Source organism: Mandrillus leucophaeus, unplaced genomic scaffold, assembly GCF_000951045.1.
Source record: "Mandrillus leucophaeus isolate KB7577 unplaced genomic scaffold, Mleu.le_1.0 Scaffold490, whole genome shotgun sequence".
Classification (NCBI taxonomy): Eukaryota; Metazoa; Chordata; class Mammalia; order Primates; family Cercopithecidae; genus Mandrillus; species Mandrillus leucophaeus.
Genome location: NW_012105254.1, coordinates 1,214,413 through 1,225,795, shown reverse-complemented (window position 1 = coordinate 1,225,795; position 11,383 = coordinate 1,214,413). Strand labels below are relative to the sequence as shown.

The window sequence follows — 11,383 nt, the reverse complement described above, 5'->3', positions numbered from 1 at the left end:
ATGTGGGCTCTTTTTTGGTTCCATATGAACTTTAAAGTAGTTTTTTCCAATTCTGTGAAGAAACTCATTGGTAGCTTAATGGGGATGGCAATGAATCTATAAATTACCTTTTTCACATATGTAGGCTTTTGTGTCTGGCTTCTTTCACTCAGCATGATGTTTTCAAGGTTTATCTATGTTGTAGCATAAATCAGTACTTGATTTCCTTCTATGGCTGAATAATACTCCATTGAATGAATACACCACATTTTGCTTATCTATTCACCAGTTGGCAGACATTTGAGTTGTTTCTGCCTTTTGGCTATTATGAATATTGCTGCTATGATCATTCAGATACAGGTTTTTGTGTGGACATACATTTTCATTTCTCTTGGGTATATATCTAGGAGTGGAACTGCTGGGTCATATGGTAATTCTTATATCTAACCTTTTGAGATACTTCCAGATGGTTTTCCAAAGGGGCTGAAATATATTCCATTCCAACCAGCAATGCATGAAGGTTCCAGTTAGCCCACATCCTCTCCACTACTTGTTATTATTGTCTGTGTTTGATTATAGTCAGCTTAGTGAGTGTGAAGTGGTGTCTTTTTGTGGTTTCAATAAGCGTTTCCCTGATCACTAATGATTGTTGGTCTTCTTTTCATGTGCTTATTGGTCATTTGTATAGTTTCTTTGAAGAAATATCTATTCATATCATTTGCAAGTATTCATTATTGAGTTGTATGAGCTCTTCATATATTTTAGATACAAGTCCCTTATCCAATACATGATTTAATCTGTAATTACTATGTTATCTATTTTTTGTCCTCCCCTAACAAGAGGGAGACCATGTCTGTCTTTCCCCTTTCTATCTCCAATGCATACCAGATGCAAAATAGGTGTGAATGAATGAATGGCTATGCTATTGTGTACATAGCAGTTCTTGCACCTTCTCATTGCCACTTAGGCAAAGTAGCTCAATAATTTTTATCCCACCAGTTGGGCCCGTTCCCAATGGAAATAAGACCAAAAATGTCCTACACATACCAAAATATGTTCCTTGGTCATAGTGACACTGTTCATTGCCTAATCAGCATTGATTCCCACAAGTCCTCCTTCAAAACAGAGCCCTAGGCTTGTCCTGGTATCCACTTCACCCCTATATGGACCAGGAAACGCCATCTGTCCCATTTCAGAAACTGGTTCTAACTGGTCTAAGCCAAACATAATAAACCCAGCTCTCTTGGAAGATGAATATTGCAAGAACCCAGGTTTAAGCCACTGATGTTCAGCATTGCCCTGAAAATGGCTACTAGTTCACAGGTGGGCAGGTAATCTAAGTCGATTTCCCTGTCTGGAGAGATGCCTGTTGTCCCAGATGCTGCTGGCAGCCACCTGGGAACCATGAGGGAGACCAGCTAAAGGACGAAGCAGACACACAGACAAGGGTAGGGCTGAGATAACCACAGAGACAACAGGAGCCCTGGTTGTACCATGCCTGGAGCCTGCCCAGCCTCTGGACTACCTGGTGGCTGAGATAACAAATTTCCTTAATGTTTAGGCTGGTTTGAGTGATAACGAGCAGGGATTCTGTTCTTCACAGTCAAATGCATCATAACTGACACACTCATTAATCCTGGCATAGACGATCTACATTTCGAGAAACCTGTTTCTCATGTGGCAACCTCAACAATTAACTCCTTTTAGTTATGTGACGCTAAGCCTCAAGCTTAATGTAAATTTCCAAAGAGGTTCTCAAACCAATCACCCCCTGATACCCAGGGATGCACCCCCATCCCAAAAGGCACTTGGATCCTTCTCAGAAGATTCAAGTCCTCTTTTCCACAAACCTGGCAAAATAAAGGGTGGGGGCTAAGGATAAGAAATGACGGCCTTATCATGATTTAGAAGATGGCAGTTAGAGTAACAAAGGGCATTGATAGGCCCCGTGTGCAGGTACGTAAAGATTTTACCTTTGGAAAGCCAAAAAGATGAGAGTCTCCACCCCCTACCCCCTCCCCGCCCCTCACCGTCCATCTCCTCTGGAAGTGGGAGACTGTGGGAAATTTGGCTCTCTCTGAGCCCTGTGAATACCACCAGGCTGGACACCTTTTCCAGAGGCTCAGCTTGTAATCACTGGGTTCCTCACACTAAGCATCCATATTCCCCAGTAATTCAGCATGAAAGCCGTACCTCGAACCGATGTCTGTGTCTTTCTTCTACAAAAGGAACATCACCATAAAGTTTCCCTGTAAAGATACAAGAGTGAGATTAATATTAGAGTAAGCAGCTTTATAAGCACATCCATGACACTTTGTGGAGGAAGGTGCTTGGATCGCTATCTATCAGAGGACTAAAAACGAACTAATAGACTCCACATAGTCATCTAGATTTTCTTCTTTTCTAGTGGAAGATGGCGATAGCTTCTTTGAAACCCTGAAGCAATTCTCAAGTAAACCATCACCATTGCATAAAAGGAAGCCAGATGCTACACAAGTCCACCATGGAATCCAGCAGATCTGCCCTCCTTATATACACCTGTCTGCGGGACCAAGAGACGGTTATGTCTGCACTATCGCTTCAGTGCAGACTTGTAATGAGGCTCATTTATAAAGGAAGAAAACAAAACTGGGGACAGGGAAGGGACTTGCCCAAAGCCCTGCCCTGCTGGGCAGCAGAGCCTGTTCTTGAGCCCAGGCTTCCTCACACCTGGCCCAATGCTTTCTCCACTCCACCAGCCCCCTCCAGATTTTCACACGGTACTGGCCACATTCAAAATGTACCCCAGCTTAAAAATGTACCTATCCTATGATCCTACAATTGGACTTCTCAGAATTTATCCCAGAAAATAGAAATGAGGACAAAGACTTAACCACAAAGATGTGCACTGCTGAATTATTTAATAGCAAACAATTGGAAGCAAGCTGAGCATCAAGAATAGAAGAACTGGTGGATTAAATGATAGTACATCTATGCCAACAGCTCTTAACCAGGGGCGTGTGGCTGAGAATCATCTGGGGAGCTGCCTAAACATGCCTACGTAGCTGAGGCACTGCAGCTAAGCGCAGCACCCTGGGCATGACCAGTGTGGCGATGGGCACAGCGATCAGCGAGCTGCCTAGTGACTTCATTGTCAGGTGAATAGGAGTCAGATCTATCACCAAAACCTCTCAAGAATGCCCCCATTGGGAACATCACACACCAGGGCTTGTCGGGGGTGGGGGGCTGGGGGAGGGATAGCATTAGGAGAAATACATAATGTAAATGACGAGTTGATGGGTGCAGCAAACAAACATGGCACATGTATACCTATGTAACAAACCTGCACGTTGTGCACATGTACCCTAGAACTTAAAGTATAATAATAATAATAATAATAATAATAATAATAAAATGAATGCCCCCATTGGAGCATGTGGAGAAGCAGGATGGCCCAGGAACCGAGTGGGTTCCAGCACTGGAGCAGTCTGAGCAGGCCAGAGACTCTTCCTACAGCACCAGCCCTCAAAACGCAGACCCCAGGTACACAGCCAAGGGTTAAGAAGATAACAGTGCTGGAAGTCATGTTCAAACTCCAACAGAATCGGGAGCCATGCTCAGTTCAACAGGCAGGGAATTATCAGACTCTCAAAGACATCATGAGGCTGGAACACGATGTTTCAACCAAGAAAAACCAAAGAAACGCTTTCTTTGTGTCTTGTTTGAGCTTTTGACTTGGATCAAGCAAACACAAAAGGGTTGTATTCTCATACAACTTTGTACGATCAATGATCGCAGCTGAACTTGTATTTGCAATTCTGTCCATATAGACTGAGCTCCCTGGTGATGATATGAATGATAGTGAATATTTAAGGTATGTATTTTAGAAAAAAGAGGACAGTGGGGGCAGGGAGTTCCTCTGAGAGAATGCCAACATACCACTGACAGGGGTCATTCAGGACAGCATAAACTAAAACAATTGTTTCATAAAAATTAAAAGAAAAATGGGAAATAAAGCACAATAACATACAGTTAGAAAACACAGAAGCATCAGGAAGGCCAGGCACGGTGGTTCACACCTGTAATCCGAGCACTTTGGGAGGCCGAGAGGGGGCGGATCACTTAAGGTCAGGAGTTCAAGACCAGCCTGGCCAACATGGTGAAACCCCATCTCTACTAAAAATACAAAAATTAGCCCAGCGTGGTGGTGCGCACCTGTAATCCCAGCTACTCAGGAGGCTGGGGCACAAGAATCACTTAAACCTGGAAGGTGGAGATTGCAGTAAGCCAAGATGTCGCCACTGTACTCCAACCTGCCAACCTGGGTGACAGAGTGAGATGCTGTCAGAAAGGAAAGAAGGAAGGAAGGAAGGAAGGAAGGAAGGAAGGAAGGAAGGAAGGAAGGAAGGAAGGAAGGGTGGCCCGGGTACCCCAGTACCATTGATTCTGATTTGATTACACACCACATTCTTAAGAGCAGTCCTCTGTCACAGGTGGCATGCAATGATCCTAGGAATGGGGGAAAATCTCAACAACAAAGTGACTCAGTCTTCCTTTCTGTCCTAGTCTTTTTGGAGACAAAATAAAATGTTCACTTAAGAAGTAAATGTCAGGCCGGGCGCGGTGGCTCAAGCCTGTAATCCCAGCACTTTGGGAGGCCGAGACGGGCGGATCACAAGGTCAGGAGATCGAGACCATCCTGGCTAACACGGCGAAACCCCGTCTCTACTAAAAACACAAAAAATTAGCCGGGCGAGGTGGCGGCGCCTGTGGTCCCAGCTACTCGGGAGGCTGAGGCAGGAGAATGGCGGGAACCCGGGAAGCGGAGCTTGCAGTGAGCTGAGATCTGGCCACTGCACTCCAGCCTGGGCGACAGAGCGAGACTCCGTCTCAAAAAAAAAAAAAAAAAAAGAAGTAAATGTCAGCAAAGCTTTAGAGAAAGAAAACCAACAGAAGTCTTAGGACCTATAAAGCACTCCCAATGCAGGCAGAAAGACACCAAAAATGTGGATAAAAGGGTTATCAGAAACAAAAACCACCTTTCTCTAATTTGCTACTGGGTAGATACTGCTTCATACAGAATATATTTTTACCCTTTTAATGGTCCTGCCCATGCCTACCCTCATGTGAGTAATCCTAGCAACTGAACCTAATTTTTTCCTTTCTCCTTTTGAGAGCCAAAATATGCCCCCAAAAAAGCTACACAAGTTAAAAGGTGTAAGCAACCCAAATGTTCACTGAGGGATGAATGGATAAACAAAATGTGCATATCCAGTCACACAATGGAATATTATTCTGCATTCGAAAGGAAGAAAATCCTGTCCCATGCTACGATATGGATGAACCTTGAAGACAATATGTTAAGCGAAATAAGCCACTCATCAAAGGACAAATACCGTATGATTCCACTTATAGGAGGCATCGATAAAACGGCAGAGTTCCCTGACCCCCCTCGCAGGACGCGCGACACGGGTGTGGCTCATCTGTTCAGCCACTGTGTGCACTCAAACCCCTCATGGGAAAGGGAGCACACAGACGGGCAGGTACAGGATCCAGGGTGAACACTTTTGGGCTCCGGCTGCACAGTAGCGTCTAGGAGTAGGTGCCTGTGACTACGGAAACTCCAGTGGTCTTGCTACAGTGCTCTTTTAGCTCTGCCGTCCACAGACGGCTTAAGTGTTAGCCAGCTCAGTGCCTTCTTGGTGCCTGGGTTCTTGTCTGGCATTCAGAAAGAATCAGGTCACGCATGGGCTTGAAGGATGATGAATGCGGGGATTTTATTGAGTAGTAGAGGTGGCTGTCAGCAGGATGGATGGGGAGGAGGAAAGGAGATGGAGTGGGAAGATGATCTTCCCCTGGAGTTTGGCTGTCCAGCGGCCGATCTCCTCTCCAATGGTCCCCAGCCGAACTCCTCTCCATTTTCAGATGCTCCTTCTCTTCTCTCCTTCTCTGCCACACCGCTTTTCTGCTTAGGGAGTCTGGGGTTTGGGGTTTATATAGTACAGGATAGGGGGCATGGCAGGCCAAAAGGCAACATTTGGGTGTGAAAACAGGAATGCTTGTTCTTATTTAGGGCCACAGGCTTCCAGGCTTGAGGGTGGGGCCTTTGCCAGAGAATCGCCCTCTTCTACCCAGTATTTCCCCGTCTCCCGTCCGTATCATCTAGAGTAGTCAAACCCAAAGAAACAGAAAACAGAGGCCAGGCATGGTGGCTCATGCCTGTAATCCCAGCGCTTTGGGAGGCCAAGGTGGGCAGATCACTTGAGGTCAGGAGTTCGAGACCAGGCTGGCCAACATGGTGAAATCCCATCTCTACTAAATATACAAAAATTAGCTGGGCGTGGTGGTGGATGCCTGTAATCCCAGCTATTCGGGAGGCTGAGGCAGGAGAATCGCTTGAACCTGGAGGCAGAGGTTGCACTGAGCCAAGATTGTGCCACTGCACTCCAGCCTGGGCAACAAAGCGAGACTCTGTCTCAAAAAAAAAAAAAAAAAAAAAGAAAAGAAAGAAAGAAAATAGAATGGTGGTTTCCCAGGGGTCAGGGAAGGGGGAGTTGCTGTTTAATGGGTATAGTTTCCAGTTTTGCAAGATGAGAAGAGTTCTGGAGACTGTACAACAATGTAATGTACTTAACACAATTGAACTGTACACTAGGAAATGGTTAAGATGGTAAATTTTATGTCATGCATATTTTACCACAATTAATTTTTTTTAAATAAAAAACAAAAATCATCCAGCCCCACTCTTGTCCACGATGTCCTCTTGCTCTGACTCACCCTTTATTCAAACCTCCCATTCCCACCCTTTGCAACCTGGGTTTTGTTCCTGTGACTTTACAGAACTGCCCTCTAAAATCCAGCAGGTCTGTCTTCAGCTGCCACCCTTCCCCTTCTGTGACCTCTGCTCCCCCAGGCACTTTTTGCCCCATCTACCTGTTCGTCATCCTCAACTGGGGACCCCTGCCCAAGACTGTACCCTCTTTTCTTCTCCCACATTCGCTCCCCGGGAAGCTATCATCCACATAGCTGTCCACTCCCATTCTATACCTTCTGATCCTTACCTTTCCCCAGGTGCCATATCTCCTATTTCCAGGGGGCTAAAGCGATCACCCATAGCATCTAATACGTTGGTACAAAAGTAAAACCACTACCTGCTGGGCTTCATTACCTCTTTTCTTGGTAGAACTGCCTTGCTTTTACACAAATTCTTTTTTGCACCAGTGTCTTAACTTACTTCACTTTTAAGACTAGCCGCATCCATGCCTTCTGCTACTTAGGCATTTTAAGGACCAGAGTTCTCTTGTATGTGCAAGAATTTGCTGATGCTTATCTAATTCAGTGCTTATCTAATTCAAAGATCCTAAGAGGCTTCCCAGGGTGCAGATATTTGTTGTATTTCACTTGCAGAGTGCTGGCAAACACACAATATTTTTAAAATGTAAATAAGTTGCCAACATTGAAAAGTCAGGAGATTTTACATAAAACTCCCAGATTTCCAGATTCTCTTGAAAATTTAGAAGACTGGCAGCAGCGAATCCACAGTTCTTCATACAACTATCAGCTGTGGAAGTCGCTTCTTTGATGGGGCACATGCTTGCTGATTTGCCACAGTCCCCATCACTCCTTACTGCCTTTCTAACTCTGAGGCTCAGTGTAGCTGTTGCTGATTGTTGAGCTGAAGCTGCGGTATTTCTCACATCTGCCTGTCTGCATTCCCTCCCCGGCCCTACTGGCCTAGATGCTCAGTGCAATACTGACTCAGCGCTTGTGTCTATCCTTAAGCTAAACCCGTGGCTTCAGACTGGCTTTCAGAAGAAGCCTGGGGTAGGCTCTTTGCTTTCTGCACTCCCTGCTCTCCACCCACAAGACACTCCTGAAACCTGCAGAACCTTTTCTCAGGATTCTCAGTGAGGGCAGCACTCAGCTCTGGGAGCTGTTTGGGTTCTTCCGCCCCCTCTTTGATTAAGGTCCAGTCGTTTGGTACAGTGAGGTGGTCAGAGTCAGCTCAATGACTTTCTAACAAGTGACCTGGATGAGTGACTTAACTTTGCTAAGATTCCTTTCTTTTGTGCAAAATGGCGGCTGGGTCCTAGGGGTGATGAGAGGAACGTCTTAATTACTGGTGCTCAGAAAGCAATGAGTCGCGGCCAGCCACAGCTGGCTCCTTCATTTCTCCTTTATGTTCTCCTATATTTCTCCTTTACTTTCTCCTACCTTTCTCCTTTATTTTTTACTTTGGAATTTTAGAATGTCATTTCTCCAATTTTTATAAAATATTTCATTTCTTTTCGTATCTAAACTCTTTCCCCTTCCCTAATTTTATCTTCCTGATCTGCTTTTATCTCAGTTTTCTAGTATAAAACATCTGAGTTGAAAAATGTGTCTTTGCTTTAAACACTATATTATAGCATTGCATTCTTTTTCATCACTTTTGTTGTTGTTGTTTTTGTTTTGTTTTTTAAGACAGAGTCTCACTCTGTCACCCAGGCCGGAATGCAGTGGCGTGATCTCGGCTCACTGCAACCTCCACTTCCTGGGTTCAAGTGATTCTCCTGCCTCAGCCTCTCAAGTAGCTGGGATTACAGGCATGCACCACCACACCTGGCTAATTTTTGTACTTTTAGTAGAGATGAGGTTTCTCCATGTTGGCCAGGCTGGTCTCAAACTCCTGAGCTCAAGTGATTCACCCACCTCGGCCTCCCAAAGTGCTGGGATTACAGGCGTGAGCCACCACACCCCACCTTTCATCACTTTTATTTCATTTGTTTTCCATTTAGTATTCTTATCTCGTTCTTGGCATCTCTTTTCTTAGATCTTATGCATTGACAGGTGGGGAGCTAGCAGCCAAGAAAGACAGAATAGAAAGAACCTTGCAAGAGCAAGGGGAAGTCTCTTCTTCCCTCCCACTCCCCTAGTGGGACCTCATTCTTAATGCCAGGTCACTAACTGACGTTTGCCCCGAGCTTTGAGAAGATCACAGGTCAATGCTCTCAAACATCAGCCACACTTAAACAGTGCCTTTTCTGTGCCAGGCACTGTTCTAAGGGCTCCGCATATCATTTATTTAACCCTCACAAGAACCCCATGAGGCCGGCGCTCTTATCTCTGTCTTTCAAATGCAGAAACTGAGGCGTGGTGAGGGTAAGTAGCTCCACACAGCCAGAGACTGAGAGCTGAGGCCCAAGGGGCCTCCGGTGAGCAGAGGCTTCAGGCGCTGGGCTCTTAACCACTCCACTAGTTCCCTTCGGTGAAGTGATAAGGACAAGTGCTTGTCTAGAGAGGGGGCAGCAATGCCATCTGTTGTTAGGATGAAAGGTGCTATGTCCCAGACCTATGAACCTCCATATTAACAAACACGCTTTAGCGAATGGTTTCCCCAGTAAAAGGCAAGAAGCAGTAAGAAGACAGCCACCCTGCAGTGTGGACCTGGGCTCTGGGGACAGGCGGGGAGGTTCGCCAAGTGGTATGCAGCTCTCACGAAGCCCTGCCACGCTCCTCTGGAATTTGTGTCTCAGCACAATGACAAATTACCATGGCATGGACTCTCAGGGTTCCTAAATCCCTGGCGACCTCTTTTAAATTGTTATGTAAATTACCTCATTAACTCAGTCGAGGATTTTTTTTAACATGGTTTTTCTTTTTTTTTTTCCCCCTGCTCTAATGTTTCACAAATGTTCAGTGTTGGTTTTGGTTTTATTTTTCAAACTTCCTAATCTAATCACACCAGGAGCCAGAAGCTGTTTTTCCATATCAGTGCTTCGATAAGAGACAAGAAAGCCAAAGCCATTTTTCTAGCCCCTGAAAACTTCTCCCCATTTCTTTCAGCTCTTTCACATTTTAGATTTAACCACTCTGCATTTGCAATGCCGTAAACTGTACCGGGACTCCCAGCACTGGGTCTCAATATCTTTTTAACCGGCCTCGTGCCTCTGTTCTTTCCAAACAAAACCCTTTTTCCCTTACATTAAAGCAGAACTGGTCGTTTTAGTCAAGTTCTTCTTTAATATAAGGAAATGCAGAGAAGGTCCCTGAAAGGAATGAAGCCTTTTCTTAAAGCATTCCATTTCCACCTGCCGGGTCCAGAAGGCTTCACTGGTGCCTTGTATCCCAGAGTCGTGTCATGCTCCTGCCAGCATCAACCTGAGGAGCTCTCCCTGGCCTCCTCTGCCAGCTGTCATCTGCCTGCATCAAACCTCACGGTCCCCATGTCATCTGCTCTGAGGATGAGGGCCAGCTTCACAGAACTCTGGAAATCACCAGGTCCTGGTCTCCAGTTGTATAAACTGCACTGCCCTGGGCTCCTAATTCCTTCAAGTTTGTTGTGTTGCATTCTCTCTTTTTTTTTTTCCTTTTTTTTTTTTTGAGATGGAGTTTCACTCTTGTTGGCCAGGCTGGAGTGCAATAGCGCAATCTTGGCTCACTGCAACCTCTGCCTCCCGGGTTCCAGCGATTCTCTTGCCTCGCTGGGATTACAGGCATGCGCCACCACACTTGGCTAATTTTGTATTTTTAGTAGAGACTGGGTTTCTCCATGTAAGTCAGGCTGGTCTCAAACCCCCGACCTCAGGTGATCCGCCAACCTTGGCCTCCCAAAGTGCTGGGATTACAGGCGTAAGCCAACGCGCCCGGCCCTACGTTGTGTTGCATTCTTAACTGGACCAGATACACCTCCCTATAGGGAGCCCACAGTACAACCCCATGCTCAAGGCCCACCTCTTCCCTCCTCTCTCTCCTGGAGCCTGTGGGCCTTCTCTGCGCCCTTCCACCTCGTGGCATTCCCCTGCTTCTAAGGGCAAGTGCTCCCTAACTGTTTGGGTGCTGGTTTGGAGGGCATAGAGAATCTGGGAGCTTTAAATTAGGTTGATGGCTGGACAAAATGAAGAAGAACATTTCATGCCACGTGAAAATGATATGAAATCAACTTCTGGCACCCATAAATAAAACTCTGTTGGGACACAGCCATGCTCATTCACTCAGATATTTGTCTGTAGCTGCTTTCACACCACAATGGCTGCAAAGCCAAAAATATTTACTATCTGGTCCCTTATTGAAAAAGTGTACCAAAGGCCATTGAGGATCTCTTGAGGCCAAGAATTTGAGACCAGCCTGGGCAACAAAGAGATCCCATCTCTACAAAAATTTGAGGCCAGGCGCAGTGGCTCATGCCTGTAATCTCAGCACTTCAGAGGCTGAGGCGAGTGGATCACCTGAGGTCAGAAGTTTGAGACCAGCCTGACCAATATGGTGAACCCGTCTCTACTAAAAATACAAAAATTAGCCAGGCATGGTGGCAGGCGCCTGTAGTGCCAGCTACTTGGGAGGCTGAGATAGGAGAATTGCTTGAACCCAGGAGGCAGAGGTTGCAGTGAGCCGAGATCATGCCACTGCACTCCAGCCTGGGCAACAGAGAAAGACTCCATCACCA

General features: G+C 45.9%; 1 protein-coding gene across 1 annotated transcript in view; it reads right to left on the bottom strand.

Moving 5' to 3' along the window:
- Window positions 1–11,383, bottom strand: part of CTPS2 (CTP synthase 2) — a 130,411-nt gene that overhangs the window by 26,540 nt on the left and 92,488 nt on the right. Inside the window, exon 15 of the mRNA XM_011995551.1 lies at window positions 2,173–2,228. Coding sequence (XP_011850941.1) covers window positions 2,173–2,228 — 56 coding nt within the window. The remainder of the gene's footprint in view (window positions 1–2,172; window positions 2,229–11,383) is intronic.